Source organism: Scyliorhinus torazame, chromosome 21 (assembly GCF_047496885.1).
Source record: "Scyliorhinus torazame isolate Kashiwa2021f chromosome 21, sScyTor2.1, whole genome shotgun sequence".
Taxonomy (NCBI): domain Eukaryota; kingdom Metazoa; phylum Chordata; class Chondrichthyes; order Carcharhiniformes; family Scyliorhinidae; genus Scyliorhinus; species Scyliorhinus torazame.
Window position 1 is genome coordinate 57,584,137 of NC_092727.1, and position 26,177 is coordinate 57,610,313.

The 26,177-nt window shown below is 49.2% G+C and overlaps 1 protein-coding gene across 3 annotated transcripts in view; it reads left to right on the forward strand.

The window, feature by feature from the left end:
• The window catches only part of LOC140398301 (G protein-activated inward rectifier potassium channel 4-like), a 169,377-nt gene extending 151,283 nt beyond the window's left edge, over positions 1 to 18,094 (forward strand). For all 3 annotated transcript variants that reach the window (XM_072486828.1, XM_072486829.1, XM_072486827.1), the window contains 2 exons: positions 437 to 1,418; positions 17,532 to 18,094. In XM_072486828.1, the coding sequence (XP_072342929.1) occupies positions 485 to 1,418; positions 17,532 to 17,920 (1,323 nt within the window). In that variant the 5' untranslated portion in view covers positions 437 to 484 and the 3' untranslated portion in view covers positions 17,921 to 18,094. The remainder of the gene's footprint in view (positions 1 to 436; positions 1,419 to 17,531) is intronic.
• The last annotated feature ends 8,083 nt before the right edge of the window (positions 18,095 to 26,177 follow it).

Here is a 26,177-nt window from a genome sequence, read left to right on the forward strand (position 1 = left end):
CTTACACTTTCCCCCTTACTGCCTTTTATTTCTGTCCCTGTTTTACTACCTTCCAACTTCCTGCATCGGTTCCCATCCCCCTGCCACATTAGTTTAAACTCTTCGAGTATGCATTTTGTTGTCTTTCGGAAGAACAACTTATTACCATAATAAGGCCGAGTCCAAAATACTAAGCAGTATTTTGTTTATGTTACCTGACCTACTTATTTTCACTGAGCTCCCCTCAGTCACTGTACCTCGTACTGTCGCCATTTTTGATTTTTGACTATGGCTTCTCTGCCTTACACTTATTTTCATTCAAAAGCAGTGTTAAGCTATAGTTAAGCATTCCCAGCATGCTTTAGCAAGTGCCTTTCTTATACAATATAGCCACATAGCTAGATAAAATGAATACCCTTCAGTGGGCAATTAATCCGCACACTACACTCTGTTTCAGGTGGTGATGTTGGAGTGGCATCCATATTTGATCTGAAGAGTCTGCAGAATGGCAGGCGATTCCAGAGTCCTCCCAAACACCGGCATGGACATCCGAGCCACGACAAGAGAATCAAAGAAGTTACCTAAACAAGCACGGGACAACATCTTAACAACAGACAGGACGCGGCTATTTGCAGAGCCTAAGAAAATCAAGCAGAGGTATGTTGACAAGGACGGGAAGTGTAACGTCCACCATGGAAATGTCCAGGAGACCTATAGGTATCTTAGTGACCTGTTTACCACCTTGGTGGACCTCAAATGGCGTTTTAACCTCCTAATCTTCACTTTAGTCTTTACTGTTACCTGGCTTTTCTTTGGATTCATCTGGTGGCTTATAGCCTACATCCGAGGAGACCTGGACCATTTGGAAGATCCAACATGGACCCCTTGTGTGGATAATTTGAACGGGTTCGTATCTGCATTTTTATTTTCTATCGAAACTGAAACGACTATTGGGTATGGCCACAGGGTTATAACTGAGAAATGCCCAGAGGGGATTATCCTGCTCTTGATCCAAGCTATTCTGGGATCGATTGTCAATGCCTTGATGGTTGGCTGTATGTTTGTGAAGATTTCTCAGCCCAAGAATCGAGCCGAGACCCTCATGTTTTCAAACCGTGCGGTCATATCTCTCCGGGATGAGAAGATGTGTCTCATGTTTCGGGTCGGGGATCTCCGCAACTCGCACATTGTGGAGGCCTCCATCCGAGCCAAGCTCATCAAATCCAGACAGACCAAAGAAGGAGAATTCATACCTCTCAACCAGACTGACATCAACGTGGGCTTTGACACTGGAGACGATCGCCTCTTTCTGGTGTCACCACTGATAATTTCGCACGAAATTAATGAGAAGAGCCCCTTTTGGGAAATGAGCCGAAGTCAACTGGAGAAGGAGGACTTTGAGATTGTTGTAATCCTTGAAGGCATGGTGGAAGCAACAGGTAGAGTCTGAATAACATATTCAATGTGCGCAGTTAACTGGGATGAAGGCCCCATTTTAAAGGGTGGGTTTGGTGAGCCCAATATAGCATGACTTGATTCCGAGGAGTCCAGTGACTGGAGGTCGAGCCAATTGTTAGCTGCTAGGACCCATCAGCAGAACTTCCATCCCGACCCCCAGCTTCTGCACTTGCTGTTCAGTAGGCAGGAGCTGCTGAGCACAGACAGTGTATCATAGAACCCCTACAGTGCAGAAGGAGACCATTCAGCCCATCAAGTCTGCACCGATCCTCTGAAAGCGCACCCCAACCCCACCTAGTCACACCCCTATCCCGGTAGCCTTATCTGACCTGCACAGCTTTTGGACACTTAAGTGTCAATTTAGCATGACTAATCCACCTAACCTGCACATCTTTGGGTTGTGGGGGTGAGACTACTGTGGGAGGAAACTAGAAAACCCAGAGGAAATTCACGCAGACTTGGAGAAAACGTGCAAACTCCACACCGTCACCTAAGGCCGGAATTGAACCCAGGTCCTGGTGCTGTGAGGCAGCAGTACTAACCAGCATGCCACCCACAAAGACTCCTATAATTGGTCCCCAGCTTTCGAGCGGTGAAGGAAAGCCCATTTGCTTCCTTGTGAGGCCCCAAGGGACAATCAACCCAACCAAAAATAAAAACGCAAGCCTCCTGGGCCTCTTCCAGCCCATGAATCCCCTCTCCACATGTGTAGCCTGACCGTGAAGTCAACACTGTTCTAATGTCCTGCTGAATAAAACAGGTAATTATACATGCCTGGCAGAAGGCAGTGCAATAAGAGAAGATAAGCCACTCGTCTCAAAGTGCGGAATCCACCCATCCTGCTTATCCAAAGGAAACATTAAACCAAGGTTTGTCTGTCCTTTTTGTGATGGAAAAGATTGGATTGCAGCATTGAAGGAAGAGCTGGTGAGTTCTCCCTTGTCCTGGCCAATATTTATCCTTTGACCATGATCCCATTTGTTTTGTTGTCACATTGCTGTGTGGGATCTTGTTGTGCGCAAATTGGCTGCTGTGTTTCCTACATCACAACAGTAATTACAGTATTTTCACAGGCATAAAACTCTTTGGGACCTCCTGAAGTTGTGAAAGGTGCTATCTAAATGTAAATCTTTCTGAATGGTGTAATTCTGCCTGCACTTGATTAGTCAGGATCAAAAAACAATTGCACTTCATCCACAAATGTACCATTGACAAAATATGTTACCCCTGGGAGAATGTCGCCATGGTGGGAAACCCACTTTACACAAGGAGTGATGAATATTAGAACAGACAGCTCACTGAGTCAGACAACATGGGGACATGTGAGGGAGAACTGAATCTAAATTTGAGGGAATGTGTGATTATGAGGTTTTCATTATTAAACTGTCAGTTTTTGGAATAAGAAGAGCTCAATCGCATCCTGAATCCCTAGATTATAACCAATCTATATTGATGATCATATATTTAGGGTGTCAGCATATCTGACTAAAGTAGCAGGTTCAGGGACCAAATGCTGGATAATATGTCAGCTTAGACCTCATAGAAGAAAAATAACTAACCTCTCAGGCCGTAGTCTATCCAAATTTAAATATCCGGGTTACTTCATGTGAGCAAACGATGTGAAAAGTGAATACACCTGGCATGCTAGGTCTCGAATTAAAGACTTATGCGCACAGCACCCCAGAGCTTTCTTAATTTGTTCATGAAATACAGGCATTACTGGCAACGCCTGCATTTATTGCCCATCCCGATCCCTATTTTTCCTTGTAGGTGGTGGTGAACGTTCTTCCCTTTAGTCCATGTGGGGCAGGTACTTCCTTCGTGCTGTTCCACAATTTTGACCGAGCGACAGTCGAGGAACAGCGATATGGTTTAAAATCAGGATGGCGTATTGTGTGGAAGGGGTGTAGCCACCTGGGTTGGCCACTTCCCGACTTAAAATGGAGAACCGCAAAGACTACAGGGAAATTCAGCCAACACAGGCAAAAACTAGCAAGTGCAGAAATCCTGTGTATTAGAACTTGCAAAAGCCCAGACAGCACTGAAACCAGCAGCCGTCTGCATATTAATGAGCGATTCCCAGGCACAATTGAAACACTTAAGGTGAATAAGGCCAAGCCAGACTCCTCGGCGCCAGCAGGAGCCAAGACAAAGGAAGGCCAACGGACACTTGGGGACCGCCCAGCGATCAGGGAACCGCTCCAGTATTGGCGACATCGATCCCAGTGATCGGAACGTAGTCCAATCACTTGGAACCAGATATGGGGTCCGCCCCGAAGTGCAGGAAGCCCCTGGGGACTATAAAGTAGAGCCCCCAAGTTCAAATCGGTCTTCTTGGCAGGGTCACTCTGCAACTTGAATCAACCCTTGAGAGTGAACTGTCTAAGCTGCCGCATCAACCAAGTAAGTCTCCAGTCAACGCACGCTACGAGATAGGCGCTCCTAGCTACCAGTCCATACCAGCTTTTGAATCCTGCAGACTCAGATCGAACGAAAGGCCATTTGTTCCCCTGACCTGGTGGGCAAGTTCCGAAGCTAAGTATAGGCCTTTTAGTGATAGAGTTTAGCCTAGTAAGTAGAGTTTTATGCATGAGTAGTGATTGACTGTGTATAATAAATGTGTTTTGATTTTGAATCTTACTAATTGGTGTGTCGAGTTATTGATCAGTACTTGAACTTGAACCTCGTGGCGGTATCATAAAGATACCTGGCGACTTTAGATCAAAGTTTATAGAAACCGAGCAAATTCAGTCAAGACACAACGGGCAACATTTAAGAGCCAACCAAAAGTTAGCAACATATTACTGGCGACATCCTGACGAGACCCGACTTAGAAATGGCTTAACCACTCCAGGAGAACCCAAAATTTGAATTAGAATCCAATTGGGAACAGAAAATCCAATTGGGAACAGAAAAACCACGTGTTCAAGCAGTTCTGATCAATCCTCGTAATTCGGAAGTGTGTTAATGCATGCGTAACTAACAGGGCTATAAGATAAAACTGATAGATTTTTGTTGCAAAAAACTGTTGGGTGTTTGTATTCCTGAAAATAGCGAAAGCCATACCTGTAATTACAACACCGCCTTAGTACCCCTCGGTCCAAAATTGAAGGGAGTATTTAGAGAGGAAAGATGGCAATGCAACGCCTCATGAACCCTGAAGAATTTGTGGTTGCAGCGATCAGCAGCAGAGTAGGTCAGTGTCCCGTTTGGGAAGAAGAGATCCGTAAATATCTCCAAGGGAAAGGATGGCCCCTTTGGAGTGAATTCTGTGACAATGACGAAACAGGACCCGGGAGTATAGGACATACTTGGTGGGAGAACCTGTCAGAGATCCATAAGAAGAGCTTAGGGAAACCTCGCAAGCCGATGGCAATCGTGTCCTGTCTGGCACAATTGCGAGGCACAGAGGAGGTCGTTTGGACGCTCCGCAAAGCGATAGAGACACATCGAATGAGCAAGGTCGAGAAAGAGAATATAGAATTAAGAAGGAAGTTGGCAGCAAAGGATGGAGAGGTGGATGATGCCAAGTGGGCACACCTGTCTTGTCTAGCGCATCTGAGCAGCTTCCAAACCCAGTACGAAAAGGCCTATCAGGACACGCAACGTGCAGTCCTGGTACGAAAAGAGACTGAGAAACAGGTAGAGGCATTGCAAAGGCAGTGCGGGGATTTAAAGTCAGCGTTAAGAGCACTCCATACTGCCACCACAGAGCACAGACAAAGCTCATTAGATCATGCGAAATGCAGGAAGCAGATTGCAGAACTGCAGTCTTTGCTTTCGGTGCAAAATGGGTTTCAAAGCACCTTTTGGATCCCAATTAGAGGAGGAAGACGGCCCTGATTGGCAAGAATTAAATGAAACCGCGCAAGAATTAAATGAAACCGCGCATAGCTATGTTCAGGGAACATGTGCGCAAGGAAAGCCCCAAAGGAGAAAAGCACCCCAACCCCCCACAGATCAGATAGATCAGGTTCCCATCAATCCAGTCACTACCCACCGCAGTCACATCGGAAGGAGACGCAGAATTTCTTTACACCACCCCCTTAACCGTGACCCAATTACGGGATGCGTGCGCAAAGATCACACCATTCCTCCCCACCTCCGACCCCCACCACTTCTTTGCTAGAGTAAAGCAGCAGGCAACCATGTACGGCCTGGATGAGTGTGAGCAAGTGAAGCTCACAGTTTTGAGCTTAGACCCTTCGGTTGTATCAGCCCTTCCCGACCCACAGAATGTAGGAGGAGGCACCCTTGCAGAGATGCACACAGCGATCCTAGATGCGATCGGCTACAACAGAGGTGACCCGGTAGAAGGCCTGAATAAGTGCAGGCAAAAAAAGACGGAACACCCCACAGCATTTGCTGAACGCCTGTGGATTCATTTTACAGCTGTTTTCGGCCATTTGTCCCAAGACGGTATAGCCAAATGGGCCCGCACCCTTATCTCCCATGCCACAGAGGCAGGACAAAAGGCCTGTACCAATTATGACCCCTCGGAAGAAGCGCACAATGAAGAGTGGGTTTTAAAAAGACTATCCCGCGCCTGGGAGCAATCTGTCCAAAACAAATCCGTAATTAAGAAACCCGAAGAACAGCAGGCAGAGGCAGATATCCACACAGTTAAGATGCACCAGAACCCCGCATGGGTGAATGAAGGCAGGAACAGCCCCCCACAGAAACTACAGGAGTGTTACAACTGTGGACAATTAGGTCACTTTGCACGAGAGTGCAATGCCCCACGAAAGTCACAGAGAGCCCAGCAGGCAGGCACTCTGAATAAGAATAGGACAGAGCCCATACATAGTGTGAGCTCCCGTTCAGACCAGACAGACATGAACAGAACTGACTGACAGTGTTCGGGCTTCCCCACCTGGGTCTGCGACAGCCTTTGGGATAGGTCCGGCCGGCCAGTAGTTGCAGCAAAAGTACGGGGAAAGCCCATCAAATTTCTCTGGGACACAGGAGGGTCCTGCACCACAATTAACTCCTCCACCATGTTCCAAAAAGACACGTGGCCCACTACAGCCACAATCACCCTCAGTGGCTTCACAGGCCACTCACAGCAGGGACACATCACAGCCCCTGTATCCATTCAAATTGGCAATATTACGACAAGACACCCCATAATTTTAGTCTATCTGCCCCACACAGCAGAACACATTTTGGGCATTGATTTTATGAACTCCCACCACCTTTCATTTGATCCAGTAAACCAATGTGTCTGGAAAATGGCAAAATCCGCAAGAGCCCCCGCAACGCTCACAGTAGGTGAGTATGCAAAGAAGATTAGCGCAGTCGGTGATTTCTGGTTTGACCCGACCACGATTAGCACAGACAAGCAGGTTAGGGCGGTTCTGCAGAAGCACAGGACAGCATTCGTGACCCACAAACACAACTGTGGCCGGATGACTGGTTCCGTTCAAATCACAGGACCTGACCCTAGACCCCAAAAGCAATACGGATTTCCCCAAGAGGCAGAGGGAGAAATCTCAAAGGTAATAGAAAGCTTATTAGAGCAGGGCGTACTTAGATCAGTAGCCTCCACTAATAATGCCCCGATTTGGCCAGTGAGAAAGCCCGATGGATCATGGCGACTGACCATCGATTACCGGGAACTCAACAAAATCACCCCCGCAGCAGCCCCCACTGTAGCCACAAGTCCCGAGACCGTGCTCAAACTGGGACTCAACTCACAATATTTTACGGTTTTGGGCGTCAGTAACGGATTCTGATCCATTCCATTGGCAAAAGCGTGCCAGTACAAATTTGCCTTCACTTTTAAAGGTCAGCAGTACACGTGGACATGCCTTCCACAAGGATTCCACAACTCCTCCATTTTCCACCGACAACTGGCAAATGGTTATCAAAATTTTCTCGTCCCGAATGTCTGGTCCAGTATGTGGACGACCTATTACTGCAAACAGACACCAAGGCAGAGCACAGCGAGCTTCTGTCCGAATTCCTGGAACTCCTACAGCAAATTGGATGCAAAGTAAACCCCAAAAAAGCCCAAATTTTGGAAAACAAAGTGATGTATTTGGGTACGATCATCACGCATGGTAAACGCGAAATCGAACATAAAAGAATTGACTCAATTGTCAAATTGACCCTTCCCCAGAATGTTTCAGCCCTCCGGTCGTTTTTAGGACTGGTTGGCTACTGCCGGAACCACATTGACAGTTTTGCCACAAAAGCAGCACCCCTCTCGGAACTCCTAAAGAAAGGAGCCCCTTGGGAATGACTTCCGCAGCATACGGATGCTTTGAAAAGAGCCCTCATTGCAGTCCCCGCACTACAAGTTCCAGACCCACTTTCCCCCTATGCTACAGAGATCGCTAGCACAGACCGTACCCTTTCGGCCATGCTCCTCCAGGAACGGCACGAACAATTAAGACCCGTGGCTTATGCCTCCAGAGTTTTAGATCCTGTGGAGCAGGGATTTTCAGCCCGTGAAAGGCACCTGCTTGCAGTTTTCTGGGCAGTTCAGTATTTTTCATACATCACCGCACTAAACCCCATCACAATCCTCATGGAACACACCCCCACCCAACTTTTATGAGACGGACGACTGAAGACTGTACAGTCAGCCAGATGGACCCTTCTTTTGCAGGGACTGGGCATCACTGTTGAAAGGACCAAGACCCACACTTTCCTAGCTGACAACCTTCAGTACCCCCCTCGAATGTGAAATCATCTCACCGCACCACAACACAGGCCCTTTTTATTGCGAAAACACCCCCCAGAAAGATAGGTAGTTCACCCCAGAGCCCCCAGCACACAGACACGTGCGCACTTTTAAGGATATATGTAGATGGTTCTTCCACAGTATTAGACGGGAAGCGCATTACAGGATGCGGCATTTATGTTGGGGACGCTCCCTGGAAGAACTCTCCTTAAAACTACCAGGACACTTGGGCGTGCAGGCGGCAGAACTAGCAGCCGTTGCGTACATTGTGGATCACCCAGATTCCTTCCCCAGCCCAGCAGACATATACTCGGACAGCCTCTATGTCTGCAACAGCCTCACAGAATTCCTACCCCCTGTGGAAAGCAAGAGGATTTGTTTCCGCAGACGGAAAACCCCTCCCTTCAGCCCCATTGCTCTGCCACATTTTCGAGAAAGCACAGGACAAGACATTTGGAATTGTTAAAGTTCTAAGTCACCAGCGTTCCTCCCCACCTGGAAATGTAAAAGCCGATGCACTGGCTAAAGCAGGTTCCAGGCATGGATATTTTTGGACACCCCCAGTGAATGCAGTTCAGATCTCTAGTGCAGGCCTAGAAGCAAGATAGCAATCTCGGAGATTTTGAAAGGAAAATTCCCAGCACCTTACATTAGATTTAAAAATGCACTAACCACACATGACGGTGTGGTGTTAACAGACACCCTTTTTATGTGGTTCCTGAACAGGACAGGAATCAGCTTATTTGTTTGTTCCATGACAGTCATGGGCATCAGGGAATTGATCCCACTACAGCCCACCTCAGGCAGCTCTGTTGGTGGCCTAGTTTAAAAGAAGATGTAACGCACTATGTAGAAAATTGCCTTATCTGTGACCAAAACAATCCGGACAGATACGCAAAGAAAGCTCAACTTAACCACACCCACCCCATTAATGGCCCCTGGACTAACCTCCAGATTGATTTTATAGGACCATTGCCCCCTTGCAGGAATGGTTACAAATGCGTATTAGTCGTCATAGACACGTTTACGAAATGGGTAGAGGCATTCCCATCCAGAACTAACACGGCAAAGACCACAACCAAGATCTTAACCCACCACATCTTTACGAGATGGGGACTCCCCCGCAGCATTGAATCCAACCAAGGTTCCCATTTTACGGGACGTGTCATGAAGAACGTCCTCATGATATTTGGCATTACCCCAAAATTCCACATCACATACCACCCCCAGTCAAGTGGTATCTTGGAGCGAATGAATCAGACCCTAAAAGCAACCCTCAGAAAATGGTCCAACAAAACAACACCACTTGGGATTCAGTCCTCCCTTTTGCGCTGATGTTTTTGAGAAATACTGTTTCAACATCCACAGGATACACCCCACATCCTCTCATGACCGGACGCTCCATGAAAGGCACAGAATTTTTATTAGGACTTGACTTGACCAGCCCCGAAGCAACGGCCCTCACACATGAGAACGCAGTAAAACAGTTAGTCGAAAATGTAAAAACGGCTCAGCTAGCAGCCGCAGTAAGATTAGGCACTAGAAAGAAACCGAGCAAGGCCTGTTTCGACAAGGCAGTGCATGCGACTGAGTTTCCGGTAGGACAGCAAGTCATGCTCTCCATCTACAACCCCAGCACATTCCTGTCACCGAAGTATTCGGGTCCGTACTCCATTGCGCACAAAGTAAGCCCCTCCGTGTATAAAATTAAGTACCCCAATGGAAAGACTGCGTGGTTCCATATTAACCAGCTTAAGGCATATGGCTCACAGTCTAACCACGCACACCACATCATGCTTGACACAGCAGATCACACCCAACGTATCCCTACCCTCCCCCAACACGACTCCGCCCCTGAACTCTAGACTCCGCCCTGGAACGCCCACAGACAGCAGCAGCAGAGACGGCGACTGTGACACAGACGATAGCCACAGCACGCCTCCCTACTATCCCCATGCAACAGGACCCACACCCAGCGACTCTGAACACGATTCGAGTGATCCCTTCCTGATCAAATTCCTCAACAAACCCCACCAAAGACCACCGCCCTACAATGACGACCCCGACTCCGTCCCCACAGAATTAGATACAACCTTTTGGCACCGTGACAATTCATACAGGCTCATCCGAAACGACGAGATGGACCCTAAGTCACACCATGTAGCTTTATCAACCCTCATCCATTCCAGAGTATGGCACCCGGGAGAAGAGGATGACTTTGAGTCTGACTCCCAAAACGAGAGCCCCTTTGCGACCCTGTTCGCAACTGATAACTGAGGTGTCCAGATGATGTTTTAAAAAGGAAACGCCTGGGAGAAACGGTGGCCTTTCTGATGGAACCTGCAGCATATTGTTCAATGTTTGTTTGTTAGTGTTATTGTTGAGTGTTGTTTGTACACTCGGAAGTTCCACGGCCACACACCATATTTGTCGGCCGAAACCTGTGAAAACTTGCCAGCACGCTTATCGGCAGAAACCGCTGAGAGCTTGCCAGCCCCCGTTCATAACTGCTCTTCTGGTTCGACGGTAGAACCTTTACAGCAACCCCCCACGATGACTACATTTTCTGCCCGTTCTTGCCGGTTGCTCAGGCAGTGGAGAAACGGCATTGGTCTCCGCCCTGCCTGAGGACCCCCCCCCCTCTGGTCAGCTACACTCGGGTAGAACACATACGGCATTGATCACCGTCCTACCCGGGGATCCCATCCAAATCTTACCCGTCGCGGCCCATACGCACCTCATTTCGGCACTCTTGGTTCAAAAAGTTTTGTTTGGTTTTGGCAACCTGTGGTTGCTTCCCTCTGCTATTTATATCCTCAAACATTTGGAGGCTAAATCGCACAGCCTGCGAGATGGCTCCCATTTTTTCAGTTCTTGGATGTCTAGTCTAAATTTTCGGTTTTATAAAAAAAAAAAAAAAAATGTGGGAGTCACACATGGTGACAAATTATAAAGGGAAATTGGCAGTACAAGACAGACATGCTAACGCATGAGATATTAACCAAGATAGTAACAGGAACTATGCTTGATCCACAGAATTTCAGAAGCTCCAGGAAGTGAGAAGAAACGGAAAGGAAGAGACGAAAAGGAAAGAAGACAACAATGAAGACGTCATACGTGTTTTTCGTCCTTATTGTAATTTGTATCCGGTTCCGCGCGAATGCGAACCCCCTGACCCCTACCACATAGGCCGTGAATGATTCCCACCCCTACCATACACTACACCCTGAAATAGTTAACCCCGAGATAGTCACCGACACACCTTCATGGTGTGATACGTTCATAACCTGGTATTCACTATCATACGTAATTGAATCGCTTCTAGTATTGCCGATACTCTGCAGCATAGTGCAGACTATCCGCGTGAGGAAATGGCGAAGGAGAGCCTACCACTCTCGCACCTCGGTTTACAGGATGAGATCCCCTATTTTCGGTTATCACCAGGACCCCGAACCCCTTGGTCTACAATAAAGAACATTAGTGTTGCACCTTTTGTAAATAAAGAAATGTGTTTCCTTTACAACAGAAATATTGTACACCTCTGTGCTTGACTGCCAAGCCAGAGGAAAAATGTGAATGCTGCTATTATTTTTGTATTGTTAGGAAGTTAGTATGATTGAATGTTTGAGTGAGTGTAGTTTATCGAGGACAGTTAGAGGTACTGTTTTTTATGTTGTAATGCATGTCCCTGTCTGACATAGCGCCACTTACAATTGTTGGTTAAAAAAATTTTCATGCATAGTTATGGTCAGTGTAGAGGCCATGGAAGAGTGCTCGCTGGGTCAGGAAGTGAAGACAATGCAGTTATGTGATCCTTCACGCTCGCGTCAGGGATCACAAGGAGGGTGTGTAGCCACCTGGGTCGGCCTCTTCCCGACTTAAGATGGAGAACCGCAAAGACTACAGGGAAATTCAGCCAACACAGGCAAAAACTAGCAAGTGCAGAAATCCTGTGTATTAGAACTTGCAAAAGCCCAGACAGCACTGAAACCAGCAGCCATCTGCATATTAATGAGCGATCCCCGGGCACAATTGAAACACTTAAGGTGAATAAGGCCAAGCCAGACTCCTCGGCGCCTGCAGGAGCCAAGACAAAGGAAGGCCAACGGACACTTGGGGACCGCCCAGCGATCAGGGAACCGCTCCAGTATTGGAGAAATCGATCCCAGTGATCGGAACGTAGTCCAATCACTTGGAACCAGATATGGGGTCCGCCCCGAAGGGCGGGAAGCCCCTGGGGGCTATAAAGTAGAGCCCCCAAGTTCAAATCGGTCTTCTTGGCAGGGTCACTCAGCAACTCGAATCAACCCTTGAGAGTCAACTGTCTAAGCTGCCGCATCAACCAAGTAAGTATCCAGTCAACGCACGCTACGAGATAGGCGCTCCTAGCTACCAGTCCATACCAGCTTTTGAATCCTGCAGACTCTGATCGAACAAAAGGCCATTTGTTCCCCTGACCTGGTGGGCCAGTTCCGAAGCTAAGAATAGGCCTTTTAGTGATAGAGTTTAGCCTAGTAAGTAGAGTTTTATGCATGAGTAGTGATTGACTGTGTATAATAAATGTGTTTTGATTTGAATCTTACTAATTGGTGTGTCGAGTTATTGATGAGTACTTGAACTTAACCTCGTGGCGGTATCATAAAGATACCTGGCGACTTTAGAGCAAAGGTTATAAAAACAGAGCAAATTAAGTAAAGACACAACGGGCAACATTTTAAGAGCAAACCAAAAGTTAGCAATAGGGGACTTACCGGTGGTGGTGTTCCAAAGCGTCTGCTGGCCTCTCCCTTCTGGGTGGTAGAGGTCGGAGGTTTGGAAGTTGCTGTCGTAAGAACTTTGGGAAGTTCATAGAATCCCTACATTGCAGAAGGAGGCCTTTCGGCCCACCTGCAGCGACCCTCCGAAAGAGCACACTACCGAGGCCCACTCTCCCGCACCATCCCGTAACCTAACCTACATATCCCTGGACTGAGAGGGGAAACCGGAGCAGCCGGAGGAAACCCACACAGACAGTGGGAGAACGTGCAGACTCCACAGACAGTTACCCCAAGGCCGGAATTGAACCCGGGCCCCTGCCGCTGTGAGGCAACAATACTAACCAATGTAGACGGTACAGACTGCTGCCACTGCGGTGGTGTGGAGGGTGTTTTATCATCAGTTGGCTCTTTGGAAAAATTAATCATTCTGTATTTATGGAGCGCGATTCTCCCATCGGGCGACTAAGTGCCGACGCCGGCGTAAAAATGGGAGTGTTTTACTCCGGTGTTGGCGCCCGTTCCGAGACACGATTCTCTGGGCCACAGAGGGGTAGCATGGCGCTGGAGCGGCCCCCGCCACTCCAGCTGCTGATTCCAGCGTGAACCTGGCACCGCGGGGTCCGCGCATGCGCAGTTGGGCCGGCGCCAACTAGCCACGCGCAGTGGCCTTCTTCCCTGCGCCGGCCCCGACGCCAAATGGCGCAGGGCTACAGGAGCTGACACGGAGGAAAGAAGGCCCCCCCCGACAGAGAGGCCGGCCCGCCGATCGGTGGGCCCCAATCGCGGGCCAGGCCACTACGGAGGCCCCCCCTCACCTCACCTCACCTCCCCACAGGCCACTCCCGGACCCTTCAACGCTGAGGTCCCGCCGGGTCAGAGGTTGTTAGAACGGCGCTGGCGGGACTCGGCTTTTTGGTGGCGGCCGCTCGGCCCATCCGGGCCGGAGAATCGGCGTGCCGGCCCGGGCCAGAGAGTCGGCGCATACCCCGACCGGCGCCCCGCCGACCACGCCGTCCCCAGTGGTGCCGATTCTCCGTTCTGCAGAGAATCGCGTCCCGGCATCGGGGCGGCGTGGCGCAATTCACGCGGCCCGCCGCCGATTCTCCGACCCGAGTAGGTCGGGTGGCTCATTGTTCAACCACCGCAGACACGATGGACCGAGAGGCCTTTTCTGTGTCGTAAACTTTCTCTGAGTCTATGATTTATGCTACTGATGATTTTATTTGATTCATATAGATGTATTAGTTTTGCCGAGGAGGATGATTACGATGATATTGCACGCATTAGAATTTTTCAAACAAATGTTCTCTTACAATATTAATGTTTATAATATGAAAATGCCGATACTTCTGTTTTTGGCACAAATTAATAATTTACTTTAATAAAAAATGCATATACATTTATTGCATTTAGTAGCCAAAAAGCAGCAAGATAATTAGTCTCATTAAGTTCCTATCAGTTGGGAGGATTTTTTTAATGATGGTTCGTGTGGAAGTGAGTGGGATTGGGCCTGTCGGTGGTCTGCAGAGTCTTTTTCTTCACGGAAGTGATCTATGGATGAAAACGTTTCGGAACCATTGTTTTATTCACCTTCCATGAGACTCCAAACTGCGGACTGTGTCCAGAAGTGAGCCCGATATTGAAACACAGCAACCAGGAGTCCTGTCATCTTCTGAACTGCATTGTCCTATAAAAGTCCCTTGACATTTTTGTGGGGCTTCGTTCCATATCCCTCAATATCCTTAAATCTAATCAGCCCAGTTTTAAAATGATCAACAGCCTTTTGCAGGACTCCAGTTTGCTACTATCCATTGTGTCAACAAATGCTTTTTGCTATTTCCCCTGAATGGCCCAAAGGTTCTATAACCCTTACTCAGGTCTCCCTTCACTGAAGAAACTAATTTCCCTCCGTTTACCCGATCAATTCTTCTAAGCGTTATAAATAGTTCTGGGCCCTGTGAGATTGCTGCTCAGATTCAAACACACTGACAGAACCAGAGAGAACAAAATCAAAACGGGGCCCTGAATTTTCAGGAAGGTGAGTGCACGGCACCCATCATCTGGGAGTCGCTAGAAACGCATCCCCACCAACTCCGGCAGGCCCACTGCTCTGATTGACAATGGTAGGACGTCTGCACCTGGACAGAAGATCTACCTTGCAGGGCTGACAAATCTCCAGCCCATCCAGGCACAGCGCTGCACTGGCGGAAGGAATAAAGGATTGGGGATTCCCTGGGAGGTTAAGATCATAAGCAATAGGAACAGGAACAGACCATTCAGCCCCTCGAGCCTGCTCCACCATTCAATGGGATCATGGCTGAACCGACGTTCCTGGCGCCCACTTTCCTGTCCTTATACATCATAGGAGAAGGGAAGGGATGATTCCTAACAGGGAGGGAGTGGGTAGGCTGAGACCAGGAGCTCCCCGGCCCCTGAGGTAGTGCCCCCCTAGCTTGAAGGGATCTTCTGATTGAGGTCGTCCTCTCCCCTTCTCATCCGAGATAAGTAACTTTAATTTACAGTGCAGAAGGAGGCCATTCGGCCCATCGGGTCTGCACCGGCTCTCCGAAAGAGCACCCTACCCAACCACACACCTCCACCCTATCCCCATAACCCAGTAACCCCACCTAACACTCAGGGCAATTTTGGACACTAAGGGCAATTTAGCACTGCCAACCCACCTAACCTGCACATCTTTGGATTGTGGGAGGAAACTGGAGCACCTGGTGGAAACCCACGCGCACACGGGGAGAACGTGCAGACTCCGCACAGTCAGAGACCCAAGTCGGTAATCAAACCTGGGACCCTGGAGCTGTGATGCAATTGTGCTAACCACCATGCTACCGTGCTGCCCAAAGGGTGTCCACCAGCCTAAACATTGAGGCTGGGTGGGTTAGGCCCCCAAGTGGCCACTTGAGGGTCTCAATTGGGGCATGGGCAGGCCTTCCATCTGAGGCCCTATCCGCCCAACTGCATAATCTCATCCAGGTCAGCGCAGAGGGGATCCCACCCCTACAATTCTATACTCACCCCACCCCCCCCAACACCCTCAGAACTCACTGGGTGCGGGGGGAGAGGAGAATTTTAGCCAGGGACTGTTAATGGTGAGTTTTGTCAAAACCACTCGCATTCATGTTTCATAATATTTTACATTGGTCCAGGATTAATTCATTCTGACCAGGACCAGTGAATGAAACATGCCACCACCTTCAGGTAGAAATCTCTGCAAATTGTGCTCATTTGAGAAGATTCTAATTTGCATTCATTGAGCATCCAGACACTGCTCAGCTTATTTGTTATCCAAAATAAGAAGAAACTGACTGGCACACAATTAGGAAACTATTAAGTAGTTCATTATAGCAAGTCATTTTCCGGGATTTTAAATCCGGTTACTCACAGATGGAGAACTGGGAATTCTTATTAAAAAATCCTGGCTATCTGATAAATCAAATTTCAACTGTGTTAATAGGAACTGTGCCAGACAATACATATTTTTTAACTTTACAATGGAAAGCAATAAAAAGAATTGATTATTTCTTTTGCAATGCCTGATTGCACTGGTCCATTTTCCAGTTGTGATTATGCGTAGGGCAAGGGGATAACGTGAACCCCCTCAGTTGTGATGATTCTGAATTGCTATTCGTTCTGATTGCAAGAGCCAGGTCAAGCCTGCCGCCCAGCAGCACACGGCAATAACTCAAGCAGACTTTAGACTTTTTATGAACCTAACTTCAGTTAAAAAGATACTGTGAAAATAGTGAGCTGCCCCCCCCCCCCCCCCCCCAAGCACTGATGTCATTGTGGGTGGTGGCCACTGTACAGAAAATAGCTGCTCCAAGGCTGTCTTTAGGCTCCAATTGCAGAACATTAAACTGACCAGGATGACCATGAGACAGGTCTGTAAATTTCTAGCTGCCTCACACTGGTAAGAAAGAATTGTATTCAAGGGACACCGTCGGTATTTTTGATGTGTGATCACCATTGAATGTAGGAAGCATGGCAATGTGTGCACAGCAAGCTCTCACTAAAAGCCTTGTGATAATGACCAGAGAATCTGTTTTGGTTGATTGAAGGATACATATGGCACAAGATACTGAGGAAAGCTCCCCAACTCTTCTTCAAATAGTACCATGCAAATCTTTACACCCATCTGAAAGAGCAGACAGTGGGCGAGATCCTCCGGCTGGTTACGCCAGCAGAATCTTCCAGTCCCGCTGCCCCCCCCCCCCCCCCCCCCCCCCCCCCCCCCAAGGTTTCTCGGCGACATGGGGTGGATTTAATGGGAAATCCCATTGACAGCAGCGGGAGCAGAAGATCCCGCCACTGGACGACGGCCGGCCACCTCCCGCCGCAGAGAACCACACCGCAGGGGGGCCAGAGAATCTTGTCCACTGTCTCAGTTTAATATCTCATTCGAAAGATGGCACCTCGGATAGTGCGGGGTCAGTTTTGATTTTGTGCTCAAGTCCTAGAGTGGGACCTGAATCCAGAATCTTTTGACTCTTAAGCTGTGATTGTTACCACTGCAACCTGGCAATCTACACCTAGGGCGTCAAAGGGGTAATGCAATGAGCTCTCACATACCAGATGCCTCCTTGTGTTTGTTGGAAGATTTTATATTCACCCTGTCCGATATATTTTTCCAACAGGAATGACCTGTCAAGCCAGAAGCTCGTACTCTGACTCCGAGGTTCTTTGGGGACATCGATTCAACCCAGTGTTGACTCTGGAGAAAGATTTCTATGAAGTGGATTATAACAGTTTCCATGAAACCTATGAAACAAACACCCCAGACTGCAGCGCCAAGCAAGTAGCAGCGATGAAGAGGGCAGGGCAGGTCCTGCCTGAGTTATCATGTCCACACCTTCCCAGTAAGGAGGTTGAGGCGGCGAAAGAGGAAAATGCAGGAAAAGGCCATCTCAGCACAAACAGCCCCACGGCCAAAACAGAGCCTTTCTCCCCAATAGAAGACTCGGAATATTGCACCGGGTTTTCGGCCAGGTTTATACAGGGACTGGAAGAAGCACAGAAACTCTAGGATGCCCAGGCTCCAGTGAGCTGCAGGACTGCCTGAGACACTGCTGTTCTGTTCCTGGTTGACCAAACTAGTGATTTATATACATTAAACCCATTGTGTACAGTGTGGAGCAATCAGGATTAGAGAATGGGCTAGCATCATTTGTACATAAAGAATAAATGTCACTATTCACTCTTTCCTGCCTACTTATTACTGGGCACCTGTTGTGCACTCAGTATATCTTTTCTTTTGGGCCTGTTAGATGGTTAGTTCTAGAAGGAAGGTGCCGTCTTAACAAGCTGGTGTCGGCAGTAGTGAATTTCTCCGCCCTCAGTGCCATTAGCAGTGAAAGCCGCCAGGCTGCTCTCCCCTTTTGAGAGAGAGCTGACTGGTAGTGATTTAATCTGAGGGTCCCAACACCTCAGACGAGGTTGAGAAGGTGTGGCCTTCATGAATAACCTGACAACCAGCCCAACCATATATAGGATAACAGCTCTGTAGACCTGACTTGTGCAAAATGCAGGCAGTACCTTTCAAAGTGAAGGAGCTGACAGCTAGCTCAGTGGATATTTGATTCATCCACTAGGTTAGTCCAGTAGTCCCAAGTCCCCTTCACTTTTTGCCCAACTTGTTCATTTGTTTTTGGAGCTACCAACTCCAATTGGTCTTTGATTTTTCAGTAAAAGCAAATGGTGGCTAGGTTTCACTATTGGGAACTTGGACGTTAACTCCAGCAGGAAAGGAATCACTGCAGTGAGATTCCTGTGCGGACTTTTGGCAATACCCAGAACAATGGCACCAATGCAGTCCGAGGTTGCACCTGTTATTCCTTTACTGCAATCTCAGGGGTTGGGTGACCCAATCGGATTAACGTCACAACCCTGATGTTCAGAAAGTGAAGGTGACGAGTGAAAAGCTGGCACACTCTTGTCACTAGGTCAAAAGCAGGTGGTCACCCTGTGTCCAAGGAAATAATATCCTCTTCCTTCTCCTACTCTGTGACCTTGACCTTATGGTCCGGTGTCCAATGCCTCAATCCTGTGATTGTGTGCTTCTGTTTCTCAGCCAGTGGAAGCGAGAATATAGAGGGCATCTCCAGCAGTCATTCGTATGTCAATGACCACAATTCAAGCAAACCTTTCTCTCTGTCCCTTTCGTCTTTTGTCGTCCTTAATCTCTCTCTCTCTCTCTGTTCCTACTCTCTTTCTCTCTCTGTCGCTACATCTGTTATTTTCTCTGATTTGACAAGTACTTTGGGCGGAATTCTCCGAACCCCTGCCGGGTCAGAGAATCGGCACCGAACCGCACGAATCGCGCCACGGTGCCCCGACGCCGGGACGCAATTCTCCGCAGTGGCAGCGCCGGCATGGTCGCCGTGGCTCCGGTCGGGGTATGCGCCGACTCTCCGGCCCGGGCCGGCACAGGCCGGCGCGCCGATTCTCTGGGCCGAATGGGCCGAGCGGCCGTCTCCAAAAAGCCAAGTCCCACCGGCAGCGTTCTAACATCCTCTGAGCCGGCGGGACCTCGGCGTTGAAGGGTCCGGGGCGCACTGCTGGGGTGGGGGGGTGGGGGGGGGGGGTCCGATCCCGGGGGGGGCCTCCGTAGTGGCCTGGCCCATGATCGGGGCCCACTGATCGGCGGGCCAGCTTCTCTGCCCCCCCCCCCGCCGGCCTCCTTTCCTCCGCGCCGGCCCCTGTAGCCCTGCGCCATTTGGCGTCGGGGCCGGCGCAGGGAAGAAGGCCAATGCGTCTGCGCTAGTTTGCGCCGGCCCAACTGCGCATGCGCGGAACCCGCGGCACCGAGTTCAGGCCGGGATCGGCAGCTAGAGCGCCATTGGCCGCTCCAGAGCCATCCTAGCCCCTTGTGGGCCGCAGCATGGGGTCCCGGAACGGGCGCAGGCGCCCGTTTTCACTCCGGCGTCGGCACTTAGCCGCCCGATGGGAGAATCCCGCTCTTTATCCTGAAATCCATTATCAAAGATGTTATAGCAGAACACTTGGAAAACAGTGGCAGCATCTGGCAGAGTCAGCATAGATTTATGAAGGGGAAATCATGCTTGACAAATCCATTAGAATTCTTCGAGGATGCACCCAGTTGAGTTGATGAGGTGGAGCCAGTGGATGTGGTATATTTGGACTTTCAGAAGGCTTTAAACAAAAGAGAAAAGCATAAGAGAATAGCATGTAGAATTAAAGCACCTGAGATTAGGGATAACGTATTGAAATGGATAGAAAACTGGTTGGCAGACAACAAACAAAGAGTAAGAATTAAAGGGTCTTTGTCAAATTGGCAGGCAGTGACTAATGGAGTACCACAGGGATCGGTGCCGGGACCCCAGATATTCGCAATATATATTAATGATTTAGGTGAGGGAACAAAATGAAAGAACTCCAAATTTACAGATGACGTCAAGTTGGGTGGGAGGGTGAGCTGTGAGAAGGATGGAGAGATCCTTCAGTGTGATTTGGTCAAGTTGAGTGAGTGGGCAAATGAATGGCAGATGTAGTATCATTTGGAGAAATGTGTGGTTATCCACTTTGGTAGCAAAAACGAGAAGGCAGACTATTATGTGAATGGCCATAAGTTAGGAGAGGCCATAAGTTAGGAGAGGGCAATGTGCAATGAGACTCGGTGCCCTCGTACACCATTTACTGAAGGCAAGCAGGCCAATACAGCAGGCGGTAAAGTAGGCAAGTTGTATGCTCGCCTTCATAGCAAGAGGATTCGAGTACAGGAGCAGGGATGTCTTGCTGCAATTATACAGGCCTTAGTAAGACCACACCTGAAATATTGTGTGCAGTTTTGGTCTCTTTATGAAATGAAAATCACTTATTGTCACAAGTAGGCTTCAAATGAAGTTACTGTGAAAAGCCCCTAGTCGCCACATTCCAGCACCTGTTCGGGGAGGCTGGTACGGGAATTGAACCGTGCTGCTGGCCCGCCTTGGTCTGCTTTAAAAGCCAGCGATTTAGCCTTGTGCTAAACCAGCCCCTTTATCTGATGAAGGAGGTTCTTGCTCTACAAGGAGTGCAGCAAAGGTTTAGCAGACTGATTCCTGGATTGGCGGGACTGACGTATGAGGCAAGATTGAATTGATTAGGATTGTGTTCGCTGAAATTCAGAAGAATGAGGGGGGATCTCAAAGAAGCCTATAAAATATTGACTGGGTAGATGCAAGAAGGATGTTCCCGATGGTGAATGTGTCCTGAACAAGGGATCACAGTCTGAGGATACATGATTGACATTTTGGACCGAGATGAGTAGAATCATTTTCACCCAGAGAGTGGTCTGCCTGTGAAAGTTGTTACCACAAGAAATAGTTGAGGCTAAAACATTACATGTTTTAAAGAAGGTGTTAGATGTAGCACTTGGGGTGAAGGTGATCAAAGGATATGGGGGGAAAGCGGGATTAGGCTATTGAGTTGGATGATCAGCGATGATCATAATGAATGGCAGAGCAGGCTTAAGGGGTCGAATGGCCTCCTTCTGCTATTTTCTATGTCAATCCAGATGAATGATCCTCAGCCCTTGTGCCACCTCTAATGCTCCATCACCTTCTCTGCCTGCTCTTGCTCTATATTCCTCAACCACTGTCCTTCCAATTCCCAATTTAATCTGCTACTTTAGCTCAGTTGGTTGTCCTCTCAGCTCTGAGATAACACTTATCTCTGGCCTTCCTTGAGGAGTTGAGTATATAATCCAGGCTGTCACTCAGTACAATACTGAAGAAATGCTGCACTGGTAGGGGTATCTTTCAAAGGAGGCATTAAACCAAGGCCTGTTCAACTGAATATTAAGGATCTCGTGACCACTTTTCAAAGAAGAACGTGGAAGTTACATGCTGTCCTGGTCAACAATCTTCCTTAAATAAGATCAGATGGCTATTTATCTCCTGTTTGAGGGGTTTAGTTGTGTGCTAGAATTACTGTCATAATAACTCACTGCACCTCAGCTGATTCATATCAAGTGCTTTGACACATTATATAGTAAGTCCTTCTTCCTTTATGTAGTAGGTGAGTTTTATTTCTCCTATCTGGCTGCCTCCTTAATCTCCCATATTATTTGAATGAGCTCCCAACTAATCTGCAGTGTTGGCATGGAGCATCTGTGGGCCTTCCTTCCCGTCCGAATGAAGTGCCCTGCCTGATTGGGATTGGGAGCTCTCGGGGTGGGATGGATGGACAGAGCCACCCCCAGTGGCCCGCTTTCCACCCTGAGAGTACGAAGCATTGGAGCATTCCAGAGCATAGACGTTGGGTAAAAACCCACCATTTGGGGCTGTCCCCTGGACAAAAGGTGAGTGGATAGCAGTGGTATTTGTGGGGAGGGACAGGCAGGGGGGGGTCACCAGGGTCTATTCCAAGACCACCAGCTGTTTCCCACCCATTCTACTGGAAACGGAATACATAGGGAGGGATTCTCCACGCCGGAATCGTGTTCGGCGCGGGGGCGGAGAATGGGTGTCAAACCAGCGATCGGGACATACGCCGCCCCCACGATTCTCCGGTCGCCGGAGAATTGCCGCGAATTGGACGCACGGTCGACAAGGCGCAGGTCGGGGGCCATTGAAAAAGGCCCCCGCAACGATTCTCCAAAGTCAACTTGTGAGTTCCCATCGGCATGGTTCTCTCATGGTTCCACCCGGCGGGCACTCGGCGTGGCGGCTGTGGACACAGTCCGTGGCCGCCCTGGTGGGGGGCGGGGGAATCCGTCGCCGGTGGGGGCCTCCAGGATGGCTAGGGTTCCGATCGGGGGCCACCGATCAGCGGGTGCGCGCGATCTGGGGGGGTGCCTATGTTGTCCGCGATGTGGGTCGGCCATGTCGCGCTGCGCAGCCACCGCTGTGTGCATGCACAGACCCCCGACCGGATGTGCAGGGTCCCGGAGATACAAGGACATTCCAAAGTACTCCACAGCCAAGGAAATAGTTTGAAAGTAATGTCAATGGTAGAACAGCGTTCTGCCTTTCCAGTTTGGAACAGTGCAGACCTGGATTCAAAGCAAGGATGTTCCTCCTCATCACCCCTCATCGCCACCTCATCCCAAGATGAAGTAAATGGGCAGCATGGTGGTGCAGTGGTTAGCACTGCTGTCTCACGGCGCCAAGGTCCCAGGTTCGATTCTGCCCCCGGGTCACTGTCCGTGTGGAGTTTGCACATTCTCCCCTTGTTTGCGTGGGTTTCGTCCCCACAACCCAAAGATGTGCAGACTAGGTGGATTGGCCAGGCTAAATTGCCCGTTAATTGGAAAAAATGAATTGGGTACTCAACTTTTTTTTTAAATCCCAAGATGAGGTATCAATTATGGGATTATGTTGGAACGTCCAGGTGAATGGAGTCAACATGTGTTAGAATGTCCCAGTGCTCCTATAAATGGCATTGTGTTATCGAAACATCATTGTTGACAATCTGAATTGTGTCTTTTATTGCAGTCAATTTGTGAGGACACATGGGGTGGGGTTCTTCGGTATCCGACGGGCGGTCCGTACTGGCGCCAAAGAGTGGCGAGAACCACTCCGGCGTCAGGTGCGGAATCCGCTGCACCTTCGGGGGCTAGGCCGGCACTGGAGTGATTGGCGCCGCGCCAATAGGTGCCGAAGGGCCTCTGCCACCAGCATGAGTTGGCACATACGCAGGAGCGCCAGCTTGTTCCCAGAACCGCTGGCGTGATTCCTGCGCATGCGCAGGGGGTTTCTTCTCTGTGTCGGCCATGGCGGAGCTTTACACAGGCCAACGTGGAGGGAAAGAGTGCCCCCATGGCACAGGCCTGCCCGCAGATCGGTGGGCCCAAATCGCAGGCCAGGCCACCGTGGCACCCCCCCCCCCCCCCCGGGGGTTGGATCCCCCCGCGACACCCCCCCCCCCCCCCCCCCCGAGGACTCCGCAGGCCGCCCTCATGGCCAGGTCCCGCCGGTACTGACCTTGTGTAATTCACGCCGGCAGGACTGGCTGAAAACGGGCTGCCGCTCGGCCCAACAGGGACTGGAGAATCGCCGGGGGGGGGGGGGGGGGGGGGGGCCACTGCCAATGGCCCCAGATCGGCGCAGCACGATCCCCGCCCCCGCCAAAAAACCGGCGCCGGAGTATTCGCAGCCGGCATCGGAGCTGCGGGGCGGGATTCACGCTGCCCCCCGGCCCCTGCCCATGATTTTTTTGTAAAAGTTTCCTACTTTTTCTGCAATTAGCGTATTTATACTAATCTTTATTATTGTCACGAGTAGGCTTACATTAACACTGCAATGAAGTTACTGTGAAAAGCCCCTAGTCACCACATTCCGACGCCTGTTCGGGTATACTGAGGGAGAATTCAGAATGCCCAATTCATCTAACAAGCACGCCTTTTAGGACTTGTGGGAGGAACCGGGAGCACCCAGTGGAAACCCGTGCTGACACGGGGAGTACGTGTAGACTACGCACAGACCCAAGCCGGGCATCAAACCTGGATCCCTGAAGCTGTGAAGTAACAACGCCTGCTACTGTGCCGCCCAACTGCTTTGAGTAACTTCTTAGATCTTTAGCCATTCTCCAGTGCTGTCCTTCTGCATTTTGAGAAAGCAGACAATTATCAGTGTGATGTCCAGTTGACGACAGGTAGATTTCCTCTCACTCCCGAGTACAGCACTTGTTCAGGGTGGCAGGTTTGATGCCTTGCCCACGTGCTGAAATATCAAACCCACCACCCAGCTGCCTTGTATTAAAGTGTAGAAGGTGTGTCAATAGTTCTGCTTGGCACTTTCCCAAGTAACCATGTCCTCCTAGTGATTCCAATATGTTCATCGATGAGGCCAATCTAGAAAATAAAACGCTGAACACCTAAGAAAATCCAACTCTCCAGATAGCGACTAAAAGCTGTTGTTCAGGGAAAGTGTCAAATGGTGACTGATGACATTAAATGCTTCATAACACTTCATCCAGGATTTTCACCCACATTCCTGGATCACATTGCACAATCCAGACCGTTTAATTCTGTGAAAGATTAAATGCTCTGCCTATGGCATGGAAATTATGCAGTGGGACAGGAACTATAGCGTAAGCTGTACTGATTATACTTCACACTGTACCGCAGAAATCCACAAAATGCATGTTTCACAAATGTTGAATCTGGTATTTTCTAGAAGGTGAGCAAAAGTATAATTTATTCTGGAAGGGCTTCACATTTTCATTATTGAAATAAAGTAGTTCTTGCAAATTACAAATGACTGATGATTTTTGTTCTGTCAGAAGGTAAAGCACAATGTGGCATCATTCTACCCAGTGCAAGGTGGGAGGAGACCTCAATGGTTGAAAGCTCTATCCCAAAGTACACAATGAGAAGATGGTAACATAGGGTTGAACAGTGCATAAAAGGCCCTTTGGCACATCAAATCTGCACCGACAATAACTACCCCTAATCTCACGGTAATCACACTTGGCACTTGTCCCATATCCTTGGATGTGATGGTGTCTCAAAAGCTCATCCAAGTGCTTTTAAAGGTTGTAAGGTTTCCAGCCTCCACTACCATCCCAGGCAGTGCATTGGAGATTCTCACCACCCTCTGAGTGAAATATTTTTTCTTAAATGCTCTCAGAAACTCCTGCCCCTCACCCTAAAATCCTCTTGTGATTGACCCCTCTGCCAAGGGCAACAGCTGCCTGCTTCCTATTTATCCTATCCAAACCCTTCATCATCTTCTATACCTCAATCAGGTCCCCCCTCAGCCCTCTCTGCTCTAAATAAAATAATCCAAGCCTATCTAGTCTCTCAAAGAACATACAGTGCAGAAGGAGGCCATTCGGCCCATCGAGTCTGCACCAACCCACTTAAGCCCTCACTTCCACCCTATCCCCGTAACCCAATCTAACCTTTTGGTCAGTTAAGGCAATTTATCATGGCCAATCCACCTAACCGCCGTGTCTTTGGACTGTGGGCAGAAACTGGAGCACCCGGAGGAAACCCACGCAGACACGGGGAGAATGTGCAAACTCCACCCAGACAGTGACCCAGCAGGGAATCGAACCTGGGACCCTGGCACTGTGAAGCCACAGTGCTATCCACTTGTGCTACCGTGCTGCCCTTAAAATCACCTCCCTATAGTGAGGTGACCAGAACTGCACACAGTACTCCCATCTGTGGCCAAGCCAATGTTCTGTTCAGCTCCAACATGACCTCCCTGCTTTTATATTCTATGCCCGACTGATAAAGGAAAGTGTCCCATATGCCTTCTTAACTACCCTATTCACCTGCTCTGCCACCTTCAGCAATCTGTAAACAAGTACCCCAAGATCTATTCTGTTCCTCT